Source organism: Terrapene carolina, unplaced genomic scaffold (genome assembly GCF_002925995.2).
Source record: "Terrapene carolina triunguis isolate 2854851 unplaced genomic scaffold, T_m_triunguis-2.0 Scaffold66, whole genome shotgun sequence".
NCBI classification, from domain to species: Eukaryota; Metazoa; Chordata; order Testudines; family Emydidae; genus Terrapene; species Terrapene triunguis.
The window spans coordinates 58947621-58971079 of NW_020664417.1; the positions used below are offsets into that span (position 1 = coordinate 58947621).

The window sequence follows — 23459 nt, forward strand, 5'->3', positions numbered from 1 at the left end:
TGCCTCTTTGTGGCAGCATAACATACAGATAGGACATAGACTGTATAAGGGAAATAATATGCAAAAAAGTTTGCACATTTGCAGTTCACTCTCTAATAACTCCAGGCCACATTGCATTTTGACTACTCCTTGGAGCAAATGCATCTGTCCTGCCATGCAGATGATCCATGAGAAGGAAGAGATTCTTTGTTACTAAGCCACAAAAGCAGAACTCTCATTCTAATTCCTTATATACCCTGTAGTTTGTAAGGCTTTCATGTGACCCCAAGTTATCACTACAGTATGCAGCAGATCAATACTTCTTTGTGATGGTTTAGAGATGATTACAAGCAGAAGCTACAACACCAAATATTTATATAACTTTTTTAAATGAAACTAATTTGGCATTTATAGTAGCAGGCTAAGGGGAGTTAATGGTTCAAGGGATTGTTATGGGATATTTTACATATATGTTAAATTTTAGCCCAAGTGAGTTGTGACCAAACATTGACAGTTCAGTGAAATGCTATGTGGAAAGAATTGTGGTCTGGGGCTAGTCCACATCACAAAATCACTATCATCATTGGCAGTCTGTGCAGAAACTATCAAACAGATATGAAATCTAAACTTCCTTCTGATGGTTTCTCCAGGTCAGGACTGAGGTCCTTGGGCGGGGCAATGTGAGGAAACGTGTGCTCCTGCTGCTAAATCTCCTGTGTGAATAAAGATTTCAGATCCAACGGCTGTCAATCTAGTAACTTTTGTGAGCACTATGTTCCCTTAAGTAACCTATACTCTCCCTTTATTTAAGACTCAGTGCAAATGAAAGGCAGTGGCCTGAGCTAATGGCTTCAGCAACTGAATCAGAAAAAGTTTATTACAAATAAATTTTATTGACTGCATCAGAAACATGGTCGTTTTTAAAAAGTATATAACAAACTGCTGTGGGAACATCATAAAAGGAGGTTCTACATGGGAAGATGCCATTCTTAACTTGCACAGCTCTTGCAGCGCTGTAACCCGTTCTCGTTGCAAGAGGTACACTTGAGGGCTTTGAAAGAGTCTGTAAAACAGTTCCGAAATACTGACATCTTGCTCCCATGGCACGCTGAGCATGGAAGGAAGCCAAAACCACCACAGGAAGGGCATTCGTGGGGATGCTGCACTCTCTGCACAAGGAAAAAGAAAGCAAGAGAGGAAAAACGTTACTCTGTTAATGACTGTAAGCTCTAGCATAATGAGGATTCCAAGTCAGATTTCACTTTGCAATATCTATTCTAGGAAACAGCAAAATCTGAACACTGAAATCTGGTTTTGGTTTTTGTTGTCCTACTGCCATAGAATCTTGCTTTATCTGTCCTTTCAGGTGGTAAGAGTAGCATTCAGTGATCAGCCAAGTTCATTACAAGTTGGTATATCTAACATAATGCTTAATGGTTTGTGTTTTCATTTGCCAAAAGAATTAGCCAGGTTCTAAATATTTTATTGTCTAGTTATGATCTATTAGGTAACTTAACTGGCCTGTTCTAAATTCTGGGGTAAGAAACAGGGGTTTTTGTGTTTATATTATGTATGGTGCATATTATTATAGTATGACTTGTATAATTTCTCATGTTTATGTTTGAATTGTGTGATTCAGCATTTGACAGTTGCTCATATCTTAAAATGATTCATAGCATCTAAGCAAGGCAGAGCTCTTTGGAAAACAGGTATATTCAAATCTAAGTATTGAGGAGATTATCATAGGCTTTAATTGTAAAAGATATATACCAGCCATGGGTCTGATTCTTCTCACATTTGTACAAATCAGGAATAAATGCCTTTGAAATCAATCGTTACACTGGGGAAACTGGTCTGAGCAGGGAGAGAATAAGACTCAAATCTCTCAGTTGTTCCAGAATTGTTTTAATAATTCTGTCTTTATTTTCTTTTTCTTTATGATGCATTAAAGAGATTTAAGAAGCAGACTTAAATCTCTTTTGATGAAAATATCACCAGTTAATTTAATGATCATCCTGGAGTTTTACATGAGAGTAATGAAATATAGCAAGTACTTACAGTAGCACAGGTGTATGGGCTTTTTAGAGCTGCTGTTTTGAGTGAAGGCTTTTAGGGCTCATTTACAAAAGAAAGCCAGTTATACATACAATCCCTGTTATTATTTCCCAGAGGTATCATACATAAATAATTAGCAAATTATGCTAAAATGTACAACGAATATACCACTTTTTTGTAATTTCATCAAACAACGCAACAGAAGTGATGAAAAACTGTCCAGAAAAATAGCTGTCTACTAGTAATGCAGATCAATGTGCATAGCCACATAAAAAGTGAAAGGATGAGGAAAGGCAGATCCCTAGCTGGTATAAATTAGTACAGTTCCCTTGAAGTCAATGTCAGTTCATTCCAGTTGAGGATCTGGCCCAAGAATCAGTAGCGTAGCTAGGGAGGCAGTGGCGGAGCGGCCACTCCCCACTGAGCACATTCCCCCAAAATGGCGCCTTTTTAATTTTTACACTCACCCCAGCAGTCTGGGTCTTCGGCGGCAATTCGGCGGCGGGTCCTTCCGCCGCTCCGGGTCTTCGGCTGCAAGTCCTTCAGTCTTCAGCGGCAAGACTTGGGTTTTTCTTTTTTTTTTCTTCTTCGCTGCTTCGGCAAGAATCTCTTAAATTCTTGTATCCTAATGCATCTGATATGCTGCATGAAGCAGCATGTGATGTGCCCCTGAAGCTGGGTGAGGGCAAGGGGGTGGCCCAGAACAATGACAGTGCAAGCTTCCCCCATGTTGCACTGATAACATGGCAAGGTTATAGAGCGGCATGATTAGTGTTATCTTGGGGCTCAACCTTCTAACACTTGGAAAAGACTTGTGTAAAGCTTCTGTGCTTAAAACGTTTGCCATATGTTTGATAGAAGTGTTACATAAGTATACATAGAAAACTAGATAAAGAACTCAGTGGTATGTAAAATGCCTACTTGATCCTGGGATATATAATCTCTACACAAAGCTGCAGAAAAAGATCCCAGCCAAAATGCTGTGGGAAAACATAACTTCCTGACCCCAATTTGGCTATTAGATCATCCCTGTGTATGTGTGGAAGAATTATCATGCTGAAGAAGCTGATCCAATATATACCAATGTTAGCCAAAGGCAAAGCCAGCTTTTGAATTTCTTGTCGGAGTATAGAAAGTCAAACTTAGACATCACATGAATTCCCTCTCGTTTTTCCCTGCATCCCCAAAAAATGGCTTTTACCACTGTCTCATTCAGCAAGCAATTCCTATTTTTGACTAACCTCTGTGGGGAAGTGTTTATAGCAAAATTCATTTTTCATATCCAGCAATGCCCACATTTTCTGTTGCTGCTTATGATACTAACCTTTTTACTTATATGGATATTTTTGCAATTAACTCCAAAATTATAAGAGAACCTCATTCTTATAATTAAATTCCTTAAATTTCTATTGCTGGCATCACGTGAAAAAGCAATGGTGTGCCACCTAGCAACACTTAGTGACGGGATGTAACTAGGGCTGTTGATTAATCACAATTAAATCATGTGATTAACTAAAAAAAATTAATCACAATAAAAAAATTAATCATGATTAATCTCAGTATTAATCGCACTGTTAAATAATAGAATACCAATTGATATTTATTAAATATTTTGGATGTTCTTTTACATTTTCAAATATATTGATTTCAATTATAATACAGAATACAAAGTGTAGAGTGCTCACTTTATATTATTTTATTACAAATATTTGCACTGTAAGAATGATAAACAAAAGAAACAGTATTTTTCAATTCACCTCATAAAAGTATTGTAGTGCAATATCTTTATCATGAAAGTTGAACTTACAAATGTAGAATTATGTACAATAAATAACTGCATTCAAAAATAAAATAATGTAAAACTTTAGAACCTACTAGTCCACTCAGTCCTACTTCTTGTGCAGCCAATCGCTAAGAAAAACAAGTTACATTTATAGGAGATAATGCTGCCCTCTTCTTATTTACAATGTCACCAGAAAGTGAGAACAGGCATTTGCATGGCACTTTTGTAGCCGGCATTGCAAGGTATTTACGTGCCAGATATGCTAGACATTTGTATATCCCTTCATGCTTCGGCCACCATTCCAGAGGACATGCTTCCATACTGATGACGCTCGTTAAAAAAATAATGCGTTAATTAAATTTGTGACTGAACTCCTTGGGGAAGAATTGTATGTCCCCTGCTCTGTTTTATATATTTCATGTTACATTGTTTTATTTTTGAATGCAGTTATTTTTTGTACCTAATTCTACATTTGTAAGTTCAACTTTCATGATAAAGATATTACACTACAGTCCTTGTATTAAGTGAATTGAAAAATACTATTTCTTTTGTTTTTACAGTGCAAATATTTATAATAAAAATAAATATAAAGTGAGCACTGAAAACTTTATATACTCTGTGTTGTAACTGAAATCAATATATTTGAAAATGTGGAAAACACCCCAAAATATTTATACAAATGGTATTCCTTTATTGTTTAACAGCATGATTAATCACGATTTTTTTAATCACTTGACAGCCCTAAATGTAACCCTTTGAAAAAGTTGGATTTTGGGAGGGGAAGTCTAGTTTTGCCTTAAAAGAACTGAACTGGACTTGTTGAAAGACTGGACTGCATACAGTGAATTCCTGTGTTCTGGATCTTTGGTGAAAATGAGTCACAACTGAACCTTATAGCTAATTTCAGGCAAAGCCATCTCTGTAAATCAGTGGATGTACTCTGTGTACCGTTATGATCATAGTCTGCTCTAGCCTGCTATTTATACTTTAGTGGCACTTAATGGCCCCTGCAAAGATCAGGACACCCATTGTGCTAGGTGCTGTACATACACATAGTAAGAGACTGAGGTAACGTTCTAAGCAGATAGGACAAGCAAAAAGCGGGAGAAAAGAAGCGTATCTGTTTTACTGATGGGGAAAGGAGACACCAAGCTTGACTTGCAAGAAATCATACATGAACTCTGTGATAGAGCTGGGAATTGAACCCTCATCTTGTTAGTCCCAGACCAGGGCTTTAACCACCCATCCTTCTGGAGAAGGATGCTAGAGGCCCTGTCAACAAACACAGCTTAAGTACATGTAAAGCTGTCTCACTGGCCAGTCCTTTTGAGCCCAGAGATGGCCAGTGGATGGAGGAGTGAGGGGTATTCTGCTACCCTCACTGCTACTACTGCTAAATTCCCTCAGGAACACCCATTTGTTGAGTGGAGATGGTTTGGTCTCTTTCAGTTGTACTATGCTGGATATTGCTTTTTGTTGTATTCACCATTGTGTTTCTCTTCTATCAGGATCAAACAATTTGCTGTCTGATTAAATATCAGACTCCTTATGCTGGATTTGTTCCAGCTCAAATTGTGGAGATTGCATAAATAGTTCTTACAGAGGATAAATGTTTTGGGTCTTCTCCCTATCAAATTCAGGAACAGTGGATGTGGACTGTTGAGTTTGGCATAGTGGCAACCCCAACCTTCTGATGGGGCTGGAATCTTTGCTGGTTTGTAACACTAAGTAGTTGTTCGTTTTAAAAAACAGGATTTGTTATCATCAGTTTAAAACAGAAAGAAAGGAAATACCTAGCAAATAATTTAATTTTAACAGCACAACTTCTATTTGTAGTTTCTCCACAGAGTTTGTAAAAATACAATTACCTCAATTTTGGTTAAGAGATCCTGAAGCTCCCCTGATTCATTCATTGACAGAATTTTCTCAGCTCCCTATTAGCAAAAAGAAAAAACACAGCAGCTTTAGCACTGGGGGAACTGGAATTACCTGAGGGTTTACTCTTGGAAACTTAACTAGGTTGAAGAAATGATTGAACATTGTTCATGTGAAGTATTTTTGTTATGAGATGAACCTTAGGATGGCTAAAAGGTGAAAATAACCTAACCCAAGTTCCTGAAAAGCTGTCCAAGATTGGTTATTGAACTCTATATTGCATTTTTCTTGTGAATTCACCACAACTTAATTATAGAGACTGTTTTTGCCTTATTTTACATTATGCACTTCCTGGCAGAAAATGTCTTATATGTCAAAAATACAATTATATAAATATACAATGCATCAGAGAATGTAGCTAAATGATATAGGGGAAACGGTATTTCAACTATTCCGGGAGGTGAGTATTGAATTCAGACATAACATTCCTAATAAGAGTGAGTAAGGGCAATGAAAATTCTGTAACAACATTGAAGTCAAAACTCTGTAGTGAATAATAATAATGTAGGCCTAGTACATTAGGCCTTTGGGGATTTCTGTGATCTGAACCAGAGCAGTAATGAAATAGTTTCTCATTTTTCTTTCTGAAAGTAAATGTTCAGAGATTACTACAAACAAAATGAACGTGCCAAAGAAGATGTAAAACTTTTTTTTTCTGTTTTTTCTTTTTGCAAATAATTAAGGGTCCAATTTGAATGTTTTGCATTTAACTTATGTAACTATGAGTGTCTTGAATAATAATACCTGGCTCTTACATAGCACTTAATCTGTAGTGCTTAAGGTGCTTTACGAAGTAGCTAAACCTAACTATACCCATTTCACAGATGGGGAAACTGAAGCACAAGGCAGTCAAGCGACTTTCCGAGGGTCACCCAGAAGACAACTGGTGGCAGAGCCAGGAATAGAATCCAGCACTTCTGAGTCCCAGTCCAATTCTCTAGCTACTAGGCAACTCTGTCTCTCCTGTAGCTCAGTAGTTACTGTTACTGCACCAAATACAGTACTCTGGATTAGAGGCTTCTGTACGTGCATATTTGAACACACACTTAGTTCAACTGACAATATGTTGGAGTGTCACATACTGGTATCCTGTTCTCCATGGCCAAATGCTGCTTCTCCCCTATCTGCACCCCTCCCGTCCCCGTTACCCTTGGGGGCTTGGAAGGCCCTGAATGCAGACAAATTTATGTTGTTCTACTGAGCAGGGAGGCAGGCCATGTAGAGGCCAAACAGAGGGACTCAGTGCACACACCATGGGGCTCTACTCCATGATACTGTTTCTGTGGCAGCTGGGATGGGAGTATGGTGAAAGATCAGCCCAGAGGAGGAGTCAGTGACTGGCTGGTGGTTATGCCACTAGGTGGAAACACAGAACTGAAACCCTTGTGCATGGGAGTATACAGGTCCCCAATTACTTCCACAACTTATTAGTTGACTGGGGCAGCAGAGTGGAGGCACAGGTGTTCTACAGATCCTCAGATGGTATAAATTGTCATAGTTCCATTAAAGTCAATGGAGCTATGACAATTCTTACACCAGTGGAGGATCTGCTTGTATCTAGCATTGGGGAAGCTTCCTCATGCCTGCCCACCCAACTTAGATCCCCAGCACAAAGTTGTTTTGCTTTAACTTTTGCCGAGGAATGGCATTATTTTTCTCTCTGAGGCAGTCACAACAGATGCTGTGGGTAATTTCTCTGCTATACCTATTGGCTGCTAGTCAGAGACACAGTTTATAATTATAGTATTTCATCTCTTCAAATGACAACCTATGAATATTTTAGCCAATACTTATTTAACAACTGATTGCTATTCCATTATTTCATATTTACAGGAATTGAAAAGGAGAGGCAATATATATCTGGCTGTGATTAGTTACAGAAGCAAAGCTGACTGTGCACTCAGCTCTGCCACCTTTGTTCATGTTCAGTAGTGCCTTCCTCCATGAGTTGTCCTATTGAAATCTACTACAGATTATGGGCTGATGGGACAGCTGCTTCAAAGACTGTTCCATGGCCTTCTTTGACACCTGCACAGGGGCTTCTGAAGCTCTACCAGCCTCTAGCTTGAACACACCACACCTTCAGTTCAGTGGGATGACTAGCGGGAGGGTGCTACTTAGGTCTTGTCTTCACTACCCGCCTGGATCGGCGGGTAAAAAACGATCTCTCGGGGATCGAATTATCGCGTCTCGTAGGGACGCGACAATCGATCCCCAAATCGACGTGCGTACTCCACCAGCCCAGGTAGGAGTAAGCACCGTCAACAGGGGAGCCGCAGCGGTAGATTTGCCGCCGTCCTCACAGCGGGGTAAGTCAGATCGGATATGTCGAATTCAGCTACGCTATTTGCGTAGCTGAATTTGCGTATCTTAAATCGATCCTCCCCCGCCCCAGTGTAGACCTAGCCTTAGTGTGGGTAAGACTGGCAGAATCTGGCACATGAACATCCCGGTCACACAACGTGACTGTTGCTACAAAGCCATCATTTGCCAACAAATACAATAGTGTTTGCTGAGGCCTGTCTATATGAGGTGGGAGGAGCTAAGCTCGAGCTACACCAGTGCAAACCTCTGGTATAGATGCACTGCACTGGTATAAGACACAGGTTGCACTGCTGTGATTTATCATGCGATGTAGCAACATTTAGGGATTTACAATTCCACTGATATAGATACATCAGTGCAAATTTCCCTAAATCTAGACAAGCCCTGAGATTATTACAGTTTATTTCTATTTAGAATAGAAATATCTATTGTAACTATGTAGTAACAGTTGGTAAAAAACCATTTCTGTGGTTCCTGCTTTATGCTATTTTGATATTGAATTGTAGTGTAAAGCTACTGTCACAACAGTATAATTCAAAATTTGACATGCTTTCCATTATGAACTCAGATTTTAAAGGGTTTATATTTCAGTTTGCATTCAGCTAAAACTTTATCATCCCAGCTGCAAACCAGAAATTCACATTACTGCACCTTTTTTTAATGGTACAGTAGTTAGCAACAATTTTAAAGTCTTTAATATAACTCAAAATAAATTAATCACTATTAAAAAAATTATCACTATTAATCACAGTTTTAATCGCACTGTTAAACAATAGACTAACAAGTGAAAATTATTAAATATTTAGGATGTTTTTCTACATTTTCAAATACATTCATTTCAATTACAACACAGAATACAGTGTACAGTGCTCACTTTATATCATTTTGATTACAAATATTTGCACTGTAAAAAATGACAAATAAAAGAAATAGTATTTTTCAATTCACCTCATAAAAGTACCGTAGTGCAATCTCTTTATCGTGAAAGTGCAATTTACAAATGTAGAATTTTTTTGTTACATAACGGCATTCAAAAACAAAACAATGTCCACAAGTCCACACAGTCCTACTTCTTGTTCAGTCAATCGCTAAGAGAAACAAGTTTGTTTACATTTACGGGAGATAATGCTGTCCGCTTCTTATTTACAATGTCACCTGAAAGTGAGAAAAGGCGTTTGCATGGCACTTTTGTAGCCGACATTGCAAGGTATTTACGTGCCAGATATGCTAGACATTTGTATGCCCCTTCATGCTTTGGCCACCATTCCAGAGGACATGCTTCTATGCTGATGATGCTCGTTAAAAAAAAATGCATTAATTAAATTTGTGACTGAACTCCTTGAGGGAGAATTGTATGTCTCCTGCTCTGTGTTTTACCCTCATTCTGCCATATATTTCATGTTATAGCAGTTTCAGATAATGACCCAGCATGTTGTTCGTTTTAAGAACAGTTTCACTGCAGATTTGACAAAACGCACATAAGGTACCAATGTGAGATTTCTAAAGATAGCTACAGCACTCGACTGAAGATTTAAGAATCTGAAGTGACATCCACAATCTGAGAGGGATGCTTTCAGAAGTCTTAAAAGAACAACACTCCGATGCGGAAGCTACAGAACCCGAACCACCAAAAAAGAAAATCAACCTTCAGCAAGTGGCATCTGACTCCGATGATGAAAATGAACATGTGTTGGGCTGCACTGCTTTGGATGGTTATCAAGCAGAACCCATCATCAGCATGGACACATATCCTCTAGAATGGTGGTTGAAGCACAAAGGGACATATGAATCATTAGCGCATCTAGCATGTAAATATCTTGCAACGCCGGCTACAACAGTGCCATGCAAACACCTGTTCTCACTTTCAGGTGACATTGTAAACAAGAAGTGGGCAGCATTATCTCCTGCAAATGTAAACAAACTTGTTTGTCTGAGCGATTGAATGAACAAGAAGTAGGACTGAGTGGACTAGTAGGCTCTAAAGTTTTACATTGTTTTATTTTTGAATGTAGTTATTTATTATACATAATTCTACATTTGTAAGTTCAACTTTCAAAATAAAGAGATTGCACTACAGTACTTGTATTAAGTAAACTGAAAAATACTATTTCTTTTGTTTTTACAGTACAAATATTTATAATAAAAATAAATATAAAGTGAGTCCTGTACACTTTGTAGTCTGTGTTGTAATTGAAATCAATATATTTTAAAATGTGGAAAACATCCCAAAATATTTATATAAATGGTATTCTATTATTGTTTAACAGCACGATTAATCACGATTAATTTTTTTAATTGCTTGACAGCCCTAGTCTGAACTAGAAATGAAATGTAAGAATATTTTACAGGGAGCTAATCTATATTGTGGACCTGTGATGGTAAGAATAATAATTAAGGCTCCATTGTTTAGGTCAGAAAGAAGCTACTGTGTTAGCATGATAGCTGCTTTTCATAACATCTGTATCGATGACACAGGCTATGGGCTAGATAATGCCCTGCACTTATGCAGCTGCACTGGGGTGGTAAGAAGTAAGTATTCTGCCCCTTCTGAGGCCAACATAAGGGCCATCCATAATTACAGCCCTAGTACTCAGACACAGTCCCTGATGGACACAGACATAGACTGTCCCTGATGCACACACATACAGGGGGGTAGAGAGTGAGTTATTATGACAAGCTGAAAGACGACACAACCATAAGCCTCCCTCCTCCTCCTACCCCCCACATGTACCAGCTGAATACGTGACACCCTTTAAATAAGTGTAGTTATTTATTAATTACTCCCACACCCAGTCCTCTGGGGGTAGTACATCCCTAACACCCCCTTAGCATGGGCTCCATGCTAAAAGCATGATCTAGCCCAGCGGTTCTCAAACTGTGGGTTGGGACCCTAAAGTGGGTCGAAACCCCATTTTAATGGGGTTGCCAAGGCTGGTTTAGACTTACTGGGGCCCAGGGCCAAAGCCCAAGCCCCACTGCCCAGGGCAGCAGGGCTCAGATTATAGGCCCTGCCTGGGGCTGAAGCCCTCAGGCTTCAGCATTGACCCCCTGCCTGGGGCAGTGGGGGTCGGGCTTTCACTTTGGCCCCACCACCTGCAACAGTCGGGCTTGAGTGGGCTCAAGGTTCGGTCCCCCCTCCTGGAGTCATGTAGTAATTTTTGTTATCAGAAGGGGGTCGCAGTGAAATGAAGTTTGAGAACCCCTGATCTAGCCCTATGTAGGTAGCATGCTAAAATAGATTTAATTGTACCTATTCCGTAGACACCATTTTTATGTTAATGGGAGCTCTTTCACTGAATGTGCAATTGCTCTTTCCAGGGGTGTTGGGGGAATTTGTATAGTTGGGGTACTGAGAGCCATTGAACCAAACTGTAAACCCTGTATATAATGGAAACCACTTCAAGCCAGGGGGTGCTACTGCACCCCCCACACCTCTAGTTCCAGCACCTGTGGCTCTGTCGTCACACTATTACAATACAGGGTCTCTGAGACTACCTCACTCTGAAGAACTGAAATAAACTAACTTCAAGTGCTGGGTTTACTAGTAGGTTTGACGGGTTGGATCACAGAAACCCCCTTGGGAACTGCCACCTGATGTGCCAAGACTACTTCTGCCCCTGCTTTCCCTGCCAGCCTGGGAATCCAGCACCCTGTCTTGTTAGGCCAGACACGCCAGTCTGCTCCAACACAGACCCAGGGTCTGAACCACGTGCCCCAAAGCTGCAAACTTAACCTGAAAGCAACTTATGGAAATGTTCCTGTCTTTAACACTCAGATGCCCAACTCCCAATGGGGTCTAAACCCCAAATAAATTCGTTTTACCCTGTGTAAAGCTTATACAGGGTAAACTCATAAATTGTTCGCCCTCTGTAACACTGCTAGAGAGATATGCACAGCTGTTTCCCCCCCCCCCCAAGTATTAATGCATACTCTGGGTTAATTAATAAGTAAAAAGTGATTTTATTAAATACAATCACTCACACCCCCTGTAGTTACTGTCCTTTGTTCCAGTTTCTTTCAGGTATCCATGGGGGTGGAGAGGCTATCTCTTTAGCCAGCTGAAGAAAAAATGGAGGGGTCTCCCACAGGCTTAAATAGACTTTCTCTTGTGGGGGGAGACCCTCTCCTCTCTCATTATGCAAAGTCCAGCTCCAAGATGGAGTTTTGGAGTCACATGGGCAAGTCACATGTCCATGCATTACTGAGTTTCTTATCAGCCAAGCCACGTTCCTGGGAAAGCTCAGATGTGGACTGGCGTCTTCGAATTCATTGTTGGCTTAAGTGGTTCTTGATTGGGCATTTAATTTGCACATTCCTTTTTCAATAGAAATCAAGCAAGTATAGAGCCAATATTCCTAACTTCAAATACAAAAATGATACATGCATACAAATAGGAGGAATGTATTCAATAAATCATAACCTTTACATAGCTATGTTACATGGCATATGTAGCATAAAACATATTCCAGTTATATCATATATATATTCATAAGCATATTCCCATTAAGACTTATGGGGTACACAATCACTGTAGGATCTAGAATTATGATCCAAATAATCAAGGTTATTCATCTTAGACCCTTAAGTCCACTAAAGTAAAAAGCCTGCCCTTCTACCTGTTTTTTGGTTGAGTAAATCCTTCTCTATCCCACAAGAACTCTCTCATAGTGTGAGGAATTTCCAGTCAGAGGAAAGCCTATCTTGCTGGATGAATAGATTCTATCATCCATTAGTAATCTAACATTAACCTAATATTAGTGTGGATTTAAATGTAAGCCACAGCACTTAATGTTTGTATTAACCGTTTTGCAGAGAAATGGCAAACAAAAGGCATACATAAAAAGGGCTCCTAAGGTGCATTGTCTTAAATAATTATTTTCTTTTAATTTTCTTTCAATTAGACTGAGTTTTAATGCACAGGAACTTAAGGAATAAGTCACACACTTTGCAGTCCTTGTTTAGCAATGGTTCAATGAGAGTTTTGCCTGAGTTAAGGGCCACAGGATTTGGTCCTAAGAGAATTAGCAAGAGCCATAGTTCAGGGACATGAGGTGGAAGCTTTCCTACGCTGTCCTGCCAATGCACCATATGCCTTACTTGCATGAGCAGAATTGCAAAGGTGATGTCTCTCTTTGAGCAAGGACTATCGCACAGTGTCTGTACGGGAATTTAGTGACATGCATGTCTTTCTAGATACAAAAAGAACAGGAGTACTTGTGGCACCTTAGAGACTAACAAATTTATCCTGTTCTTTTTGTGGATACAGACTAACACGGCTGCTACTCTTTCTATATACACTAAGTTAGAGTGTGGTGCGAATGAGGTATGTTGAATGTAGATACATGAAGATCATGTTATGATCTGGGACCCTGATGCAGGATCTGGGCCTAAAACTGTCTCTGAATTTCCTATCTCTTTAATATGTAAATTCATTTATTTTTCCAGACTGTCTCTAATTTAAAGAGAGTTATCATTCATACAAAACTATTTTTATCAACCAGCAATAAGGAAAAATAATATTATGTTTTAATGGAGTCTTAGTGAAATAAATCTGCTGCTGTATAGTTGGGATTTATTAAAAGTTTGAAAAGATGAAGTGAGAACAAATGTCACTAAAACAGAATCATCACTCTCAACCCTCCACCACACTGCAGTGAAAATGCATTTGAGTTTAGATTAAATCCATTGCTCTTTTTGGGAGGAAAGTGTATAGTTGTGAATAGAGCTGGGCAAATAACTGATTTTTCAGTTCAGTGGCAGTTCCAAAAAGTAATAAAATAAAAAAAAGAATGTTTTGTTCGACCCAAAACAAAACGGTTTGATTTCTAGTTCTAAGGTGTTTTTTTAAATAATGAAAAATTCAAAATAAAAGTATTTTCAGTTGAAAAAATACAATATTTTATTTTGAAAATGTCAATGTTTCTATTTTTTCAGAATTTTGTTTTGGGTTTTTACCAGTCAAAACAATTCAGTGAATTTGCCATAAATTTACAAAATATTTTGGTTGACTTGAGTCTTCATTTTTCTCAGAAAAAAATTGGTTTGAAAAAATTTTCCTAGCTCTAGTTATGAATACTTCCATAATAGTAGAAGAAACACCTTTAACATGACATCTCTTGGTGTGGTAGTTAGTTGCCTTGGTAAAACAGCCCCTGCATTCTAAGCAATCTTGCTCTTCAGTCTATAAATCTGCTTTTACATTAGTAGAGTAAGGACTGAATCCTCTGCCCAAAAGCATATTCTTTCTTGTTTTGGTCCATCTCTCTGGATTGCTGGCTTGACTGTTGGGTTCAGATTCTATAACACTTAAAATGACACTCTTTTTTCATATACATTCTTACTGTTTGCTTGACTTTTGGCAGGTTTATCCTCATCCAGCAAATAAGAGAACATTTGTACTGATGTCAAATCTGTCATTGAGAAGAGAAATATACGGGGAGCTTGAGTGCAGCAAGTCATGATATTCACTGAAGATGTTTATTTTATTAACGTCATTGTGCCAAATTCTGGTCTCACTTATGCTGTCATTAATCCAGGGTAACTTCTTTGATTTTTGGCCAAGTATCTTCATTCCACAGGTGAGTGCATGTTTACTCCTTTTAGAAGGCTGAATGGGATGCGTGTCGCATAGCAAGCGATGCTTAGTATTACCCACAGTTCACAAACTGTAGTTTATGAAACACTGGTAATCTCATGAAAGAGTAAAATATCTGTAAGAGGTAGCCCAGCAAGCTCCCTTGTATAGAATATCTGCTTCTCAGATTGCCATTAAACAATTCCAGGAGACCAAGATTCAGCAGTTACTGCTGGACTTTTCAGTTTATGAAGGCAACACTCATCGTTTCATGGATCTATAGATTATAAGGCCCAAGCATACCTTTCTGATCATTGAGTCTGACCTCCGGCGTAACAAAGACCCTAATTTCTCACTGAACTAAAGCATGTCTTTTATAAAAGATGGCTGATATGAATATGAATAATCCACCACATTCCTGGATAAATTGTTCCAATGATTAATTACCATTGCTGTACCTTATTTTCAGTTTGAATTTATCTAGCTTCAACTTCCTGCCATTGAATCTTGTTATGCCTTTGTCTGCTAAATTAAATAGCTCTCTACTATCAGAAATATTCTCAATGGAGGCACTCATAGGCCATGATCAAGTCACCTATTAACCTTGTCTTTGATAATATAATTGGGTTGAGCTTCTTAAATCTCTCACTGTAAGGCAGGCTTTCTAGACCTTGAATAATTCTTGTTGCTCTTTTTTTGAACCCTTTCCAATTTTTCAAAGTGTGGACACCAGCCATGACATGGTATTCCAGAAATGATCTCAACAAGTATAGACATAATACCACCTTCCCACTATGACTCTATATCCCCTGTATACACCCTCATAGCCATACCAGCTCATGTTCAGTTCATTATTCACTATGACCTATAGGTCCTTTCCTGAGTCACTCTTTTGCATGATAAAATCCCTCATCCTGGAAATATGATTTACAGTCTTGGTTCTTGGATGCATGACCTTGCATTTGTCCATATTAAAATGCATGTTGCTTGTTTCAGGGAGTAGACACTGGCTTATATCACTTTGTATAAAGACAAATAACCTTATTACAACCTTAAATGAGGCAGGGGGTTGGGTGGCAATAGTAACTACTGACTGAAAAGAGTGGGTTTATAAGAAATAAGAGGCCCAAACTAAAATGGCAAACTCAAGGACATCTTGACCCTGCTTAGCCTACAGAATGAGTCCCTTTCCTTGCTCCTAAAATTATCCCTCATAAAGTTAATAACCCAACTCCCATCTCCTCCACCATCTTTGAGAAGGGTTTTCCCAGCACAGAGGAATTAATTCAACTACAAGATGCAGTTTTTTCATAAGGGGCTGGGGGTGGGTAGGGACACAATACATGGGAGCTGGGGACAGAGTCAAGTATTCATCTTTACACATTCACAGGATCCTACTGTTGGACAGTTGATCTCACCCATTGTAACAGGCAGTAGTCAGAGATGTTCAAATGGCTGGGAACCTTGCAACAAAAGGAGAAAACTGTGAATGTAATATTGTTACATAGACTAGGAAAGGAAAACCTAAATTTAGTCTTCAAAAAGCTAAATTGCTGGCTTATTGGTCTTTAAAAAGATATTATTAAAGCCTACCCTTTAGGAGTGCTGACCGCTGCAAAATGGGGAAAGTAGGTGGGGAAAAAACACTAGAGGCTTGTTCTGGTAACAGATGTATAATAGTTATACCTCACTCATGTTAGTGGGACAATGGCTGTAAGGGCATTCACCATTCATACCAGCAAAGGAAAGCCATAGAATAGTTTCGCTGTTGCAAAATACAAAAGCATTTTAGAGTAGGGTAATCACATAAATTTGCTGCAATGACAGTAACAGTGCAACCATCACTACTTAGTTTATAATAAAACTACATTTTACAATTGGTATTTTCTTAAAGAACTACATAAATTTAAATGTTATCATCATCATCATCATCATCAGTAAATCTTCATAGATGAAGCAAATAAAAATCTAATTCTTAAACCTGCCACCCCATTAGAACTGGCCAAATGAAGGGGAGAAATATAATATTATTTTTAAAAAGCAAAATTGATTACATGGATATATAACTCAATTTCTTCAATCAGATCTCTAAGATGAATGAATAATTGAATAAAATTAATCAAATATTTCATATGAAAAATTATTCAATAAGTTCTACTTTAATTTGCAAAATATCATTCAACCAACCACTTTGCATATTTTACATACAACTTTTTCTCCCTGCTCCTTCCACAAAAAACCCTTAGGACTTTACATATGACAGGTCTCGGACAGTTCTGAATGCCCCTGGAAAAGGATAAACAAATGCTACAATTCCTTTTTTGTATCACCTTCTTGCTGAAAATGCTGAGCTATTGAAGCAGAGTGAAAAATCGGAGAGCATACTTCAGTTTCACAGAGAGGCAGGCCGGCCTTGGGTAAATGTTAGAGGAGATATCTCAGATTTAATCAGATTATTCCATGACACTGTGACAGACCCAGACCAGTGGGGTACAGGAGTCTGGTAGAGGGCAAATATACTGGTCACTGGATGAGTAGTTTTCTGTTCCCTGAGTGACCAGAGCAGGGGCTACACTAGAGTAATCAGGAAGCTGCTAGAACCAGTTAAGGCAGAGGGGTTAATTAGGACACCTGGAGCCAATTAAGAAGAAGCTGCTAGAATCAATTAAGGCAGGCTAATCAGGGCACCTGGGTTTTAAAAGGAGCTCACTTCAGTTTGTGGTGTGAGTGTGAGGAGCTGGGAGTAAGCGATGCAAGGAGCTGAGAGTGAGTGCTGCTGCTGGAGGACTGAGGAGCACAAGTGTTATCAGACACCAGGAGGAAGGTCCTATGGTGAGAATAAGGAAGGTGTTTGGAGGAGGCCATGGGGAAGTAGTCCAGGGAGTTGTAGCTGTCATGCAGCTGTTACAGGAGGCACTATAGACAGCTGCAGTCCACAGGGCCCTGGGCTGGAACCCGGAGTAGAGGGTGGGCCTGGGTTCCCCCCAAACCTCCCAATTGACCTGGACTGTGGGTTCTTCTAGAGGGGAAGGTCTCTGGGCTGTTCCCCAACCCACATGGTGAATCTCTGAGGCAAGAAAATCCGCCAATAAGCGCAGGACCCACCAAGATAGAGGAGGAACTTTGTCACAACACCTAGACCATTTAGAACATAGTTGAAAAAATGTTACAAGACTTGTATCTGTTTCTCTTGTATCTGAAATGCTCTCTCACAGAAGTCCTTTTCCTAGATCTCATGATCCATCTTATTTGTCTGGTAGCAAGAAAGCAATCTTTTGGCCTCTCTGCTGTGTTGATGTAATGAAGTCAACCTACAGCCTAGACAGAAATCACCCTGCAGCTGAAAACAGAGGGTGGCTGCAGGAGAAGCACAATAAAGACCTCATTTTATTTACTACCCACCTATGTCAACAGTACTATTACCACTGCTGTTCAGATTGAAATGTGTGGACCATTCAAATTTGCCACAAATAGTCTCACTTGTCCCAGGGGTATCGCTTCCTTAAACTAGCAATTTGAAGGAAAATGAACAGAGCACTATTTTGACTACTGGATTTAAGTGGGAGCCACTGAAATAAAGCAGTCTGCCAATACAACACAATCTTAGTTTGTGGAGAATAAGATACCTTAGCTTGTCTATTTTTTTTTTTTTTTAGTCTCCAAATACATTCTCTTGTTGCTTAACTGAAAGTCTCTACTGATTTTTAGGGTTACTCAAGAAAACTTGGCAAAGTGTCCTTTTAAAGAAAAAGTTGAATACATATTTTGATTCAACATATGGCTGTTTTGGTGAACATGCCTGGCAGTAATCTCATCTGCTAGACTATTCTGAGAAAGCCAACACCAATAGACCATAAACACAGTCCAAGCAAATTCAAATGCATATTTGTGGATTTTTTTATTTTTATTTTTTTCCAGTATTAGCTCAGCTCCAATATCAAGGATCTCCTGTTTGTCTATTCCATTTATTTTCATCAAATACATCTTTGGTTGTTGGGTTTTTTTTTAAGTGTTTAGCAACACAAACTTAGTTCGTCTGTCAAGTCACTATCTCACCTCTAGTGATGGTTACTGGTTCCTTAACACCTTATTCATATATATATACATAAAGAATAAGTTTTTTGACATCCCAAGCTTCTCTGTTTTTTGCTTCTCCTATTCGTATTCCTTTGGAAAACATCAACCTTTGCAACCCTTCAGTGATGTGGAAGAACTGAAAGTTCTTCTTGAGGTCTCTCCATAACTACAAAGTAAATACTTTAAAAATCATTCTAAGTAAGAAATGTGTTTTGAACAGTGGAGATGAACCCAAACCAAAACCTGGTTTCAAACATTTGTGAACTTTTAGCCCCATGGCTTGAGAATCTAAGTCTGGATTTAAAAAAAAAAAAATCCATTTGGCCTTTAGGTCTCCACAGAATAGTACATTGCTCTTTTTTTCACCTCCCTCCATTCTGATTTAGGATTATGCAGCTGTCATCCTCCATACATAAAATGAAGAGGTAGCAACTTGTATGCAAATAAAGGGAATTTAACTAATTATGTGGATGATGTAGAAGAGTGCAAAACTGCACCTAAATTGAAGGAACTGAGCCCCAAACTCATAGAACAACTTTATATTTAAATACAGAGGTTATTAAATAGCAATCTAATGCTGACTATTCTCAGAACTGATTATTGAATATATTAGCTTTCAGAAATGTGATATGAAGCCCATTTCCTTATATTCTTATGGTTTGAACTGTAAAGATGAATTATTTCTTCAGAGGCTGAGCATAACTTGTTCATTTCTTTGTTACTTAATCATGCCCCCCAACTTTTTCCTGTTTGTTTTATCCACCTGTTGCATCTTGTAGTAACCTAGACTGTGGGCTCTTTGGGACAGGGACCATGTTTTGCTGTATATCTGTACAGAGCCTAGCACAATAGGGCCCCAATCCTTGATTGCTCCTATAATACAAATAAGAATGGGAAATTATTTTATTTTATTATTGGTTAGGATCTACACACACGACTGCAGAGTGAAATTTAAACTTGTGCAGAACTTACCCCAAGATATTGGCCATCAATAAAGACAACAGGTAGCGATGGAATTTCACACACCCTCCTGCATCTTTCTTCTAGTTCTTTTCCATAGTCGCTGTTCAGAGCAATGTTTTTTTCTTCAAATTTCACTCTGTGATTTTGGAAGATCTTTCTTACTAGCTCGCATCTTTCAAACGTGGTTCTCACCACACGAAGGCTGGTAGTGTAAATTACGATGCGACCAAATTCTAGAACTGTAGACACCTGAAAAACAGAATGGTTTTTATTGTCCACTCCAGTAAATAAAATGTTAGTAGTTACATTTATTTCATGGCTGGACCAGTACCTTTCAGATTATTCTGTTCTTTTGAAATATTATTTAAGCAGTAAGCACATCTTAACCCCTTTTCCAAAATTGTTTTGTTTTTTCCCCCCCTCAAACATAAGTATGGAAGAGGATGAGGTGTGATCTTGGATTAAGCTGTCATAATTGCCATGCAGGGGCCCAATTAAGAGGATTTATGGTGGCTTTGCACAGTGGTGCAAGCAACTTTGAACACTGATGAATCAGTCCCACTAGTTCCAGTCTCTAAAAGCACAAATCCCCAGTTATGCAGCTATGACCTTCATCTAGGTTTGAGATTAATCCACGTTTCGGGGATTTGCCAGATCCTATATCAAATACTGTTTGTTTTATTCTTCCCCAACCGGTTGGGACTGGGGACCCATATAGCCAATGATATCTTGATCTCACATTAATGCACCTATAGTACAGGGGCAGTCAATAGGCGGATTGCGAGCCAAATCTGGACCGCCAGACACTTTTGAACAGACCCCCAAAATCTTTTTATTTACTTATTATTTTCTCTGGAGTCTGGACTTTGACTATACCTTGACCAAGAAATTTGGACCTTGACAAAAAATAATTGACTACCCCTGCTATAGCCCTTGCTATCATGATTCCTCATGAAAAGGCAATGCTACTGCTAGGAAAAAAAGGATGCAAGAGAAAGGCAGACAATCTTGTCTGTCTAACTGAAAAGGACTGGCATCTCTTGAGCAGCAACTCAGTACTTCCTGGTCTTTGCTGAGGATTCAACCAACAGTTTTACCTTTTAAAATGGTAAATTTAGAATAAGGGTCCGATCCAAAGCCCATTGTAGTCAATAGAAGTTGAAAGAGAGAGTATGTGAGAGGGTCTCCCCTCTTTAAAAAAATGGCTTACATTTATAATAATGTCTAAGAACCACTATTGTATATCAAAGAGATATTAAGTTCAGACAAACACTGGATAAATAGTAAAACTCCTAGGTTATTAATTAAAGCAAAATGAACTCCCAAGCCTTTTTAGTTACCCATTGCAAGAGCCAACACAAGAAGGTTTCATTATTTTAGCAATGTTACAGCAGTAAAGCCACAAGTTAGGAAACACTACAAAACAGACTTAAATCATCCTGTAGCAATTTGTAGAAAATGATTCTTGATGGGTGATTATTCATTTTTGAATTGTGTAACCTAACTGCAAAGGTAAAATTGCAGTCAGACTGGGACATACAACATTGGAAGTGTTGGTAGATAATGAAGTCATGATTTATCTTACTAGTCAAATGCACAAAAATGTCACTGGCAGCAAATTTATTTTACTTAGATTTTTAAAGGGTTTAATTTGTAGTTAAGGAGAGTCCTCAAGAAGAACTTTCAGGTCTTCCAGATCACCAAAGGGATGCTTCAGAAATATGGAATTTACCAATTTCCTACCCAGCATCCCAGGGCACCATCCCATAAAGGATCCAAAGGTTCTTTCTCTCTGATTATACTTCTTGGCTCTTCTGTTTTTAGGAAAAGTTAGTGTAAAAATTGATCTATTACTTACTGGCCTGTATTCTATCACTAGAATCTACTATACCTCTTCTGAAGCAATTAACTCTTCCTTAGCTTTTTTCACATCTCCTGAATGAGAGGAATAGCTTGTGCCTTATTAAACCATTCAATATTCTACAGTAATGGTCCAAAATATTTCAGTAAGCCTCATCTGTCACCTTTGTCTTATAAATTATATTCCCCTCCTTTATGGTTGTTATACTATTACTAGCAGCTATTTTGCACATTCCCTACGGAGCAGAAGAGCTGATGCCAAAGTCCAAAAGATTTGCAAAATTAATAAAAATTAGAGAATTACTTCAAAGCAGATGTATAACACATTGCACAGTTTGTGGCGGGGGGCGGGGGGCGGAAACCAGCTACTTATGCACAGGACAAAAGGGAGGGGGGAGTTGAGCAGTGAGCTATTTTTGAACGAATAGAAATACTAATTCCAAAGATTTCTTTAACAGTGCTAATTCACAATCCCAGAGGCAAAAATAACCTTCACTTATACCTCACTGGAAAGACTGGAAGTGAAAGAACTTTGGTTCTCACAAATGATGTTTTCCAACATGAAATGAATAAAGTCATGTTAGATCTTGGTGGCATTGTCATAATGAACAGGAGCCAGAATCATCATCTCGAATAAACCTGGTCAAATGCTTTCCAGTGGAATTGCTTTCCCATTGGAAAATGCTGATTTGGCAGAATCAACATTCCCATGAACATGTTGCTTCTATTGAAACTTTAGGTGGAAACTAAGCAAACCAGCCTGCCTGCTGCCAGCTTGCCCACCCACTTCTCTTGCTCTTTGGTAGCCTGCCTTTTGAGGGAGATTGGGAGCCAGGGATTCCAGAGCTTCCTGGCTCCTTGGTAGCCTGGGTAGACTGGTGCCACAGAGCTGGGGCTTCCCAGGTATTATGCACCCCAGCACCCCGTAAGGTGGGTTCCTTCAGAGTCTGGGAGTACATTGAGCTTGGACTGGAAATATTTTAAAAAAAAATCCATTTTGGAAGAAAAGATTTTTTGAAAGTCTCTCCCATGGAAAATTTTGCATATCCTGTGTTATGTTCTGATTTGGAATGATTTGGGGGTGGGGGAGGAATGCAACATTTGCTGGAAATTCCAGTGACCACAAAGCTCTAATTTCTAGTGCTAGTGGTTCCCAGTCACAGCAGATGGGATTGAAACAAAGGGTCATTATCTGGATTAGCATCAGCACTAGAGGTGTTTTAGCAGCATACAAGTCAACAGAGACATGGGGAAAGTGGAGAGCTGAAAGACTATTTGGAGCAATATCAAGCAGAGATTAGGCAGGTTTATGTGTCTGCATCTGCTTTTATGTTTCTTTATTTTGCCTAATGGGGTAATGAAGAAGCACACTTGTTTGTGCTGCAAAGATGTACCAAGGGCACAAGATAAATAGGAACTTAGGACATTTTAGTAAGATTTCTTCAAATGGTTTTCTGAGATAGAGACTGACTGTACTTGGCATTGGGACATTAAGCTTTTTCCTCTTCGCACTATACTTTTGCCTACTGTAGCTGCACTTGATCATTCAAAATCCTACATGTAAATATACAGAAAATGTGGAAGTTCAATTCTCTTTTCTCTTATTAGTACTAATTCTTATTTTGTTACCCAGTTTGAAGGATAGTAACCCATGATATGTACTATAGAACATAAACCTTTGCAGGAAGTCAGCAGAATTCTATTCTGAATCAATATCCCTGTATCTTTGCTGAGTTGTAAAAGTAGGTTCTTATCTGTTAGTCTCACATGGCAGTAGAATTGTAATAAACTAATGGAAGCAAAAAAATAAATTAATGGAAAAGCAGTTTAGAAAATAAACTTTCACAATTTAGCCCTAACAGACCTTACAGGGACGCTGTGAAACTGACTAACCACAAAGTATCATCA

General features: G+C 38.8%; 1 protein-coding gene across 1 annotated transcript in view; it reads right to left on the minus strand.

Moving 5' to 3' along the window:
• Nucleotides 1-968: 968 nt before the first annotated feature.
• GRXCR1 (glutaredoxin and cysteine rich domain containing 1) overlaps nucleotides 969-23459 on the minus strand; it is a 59638-nt gene continuing 37147 nt past the window's right edge. The window contains exons 2-4 of the mRNA XM_024211654.1: nucleotides 19701-19940; nucleotides 5686-5751; nucleotides 969-1148 (exon numbers count right to left, since the gene is read on the minus strand). Coding sequence (XP_024067422.1) covers nucleotides 969-1148; nucleotides 5686-5751; nucleotides 19701-19940 — 486 coding nt within the window. The remainder of the gene's footprint in view (nucleotides 1149-5685; nucleotides 5752-19700; nucleotides 19941-23459) is intronic.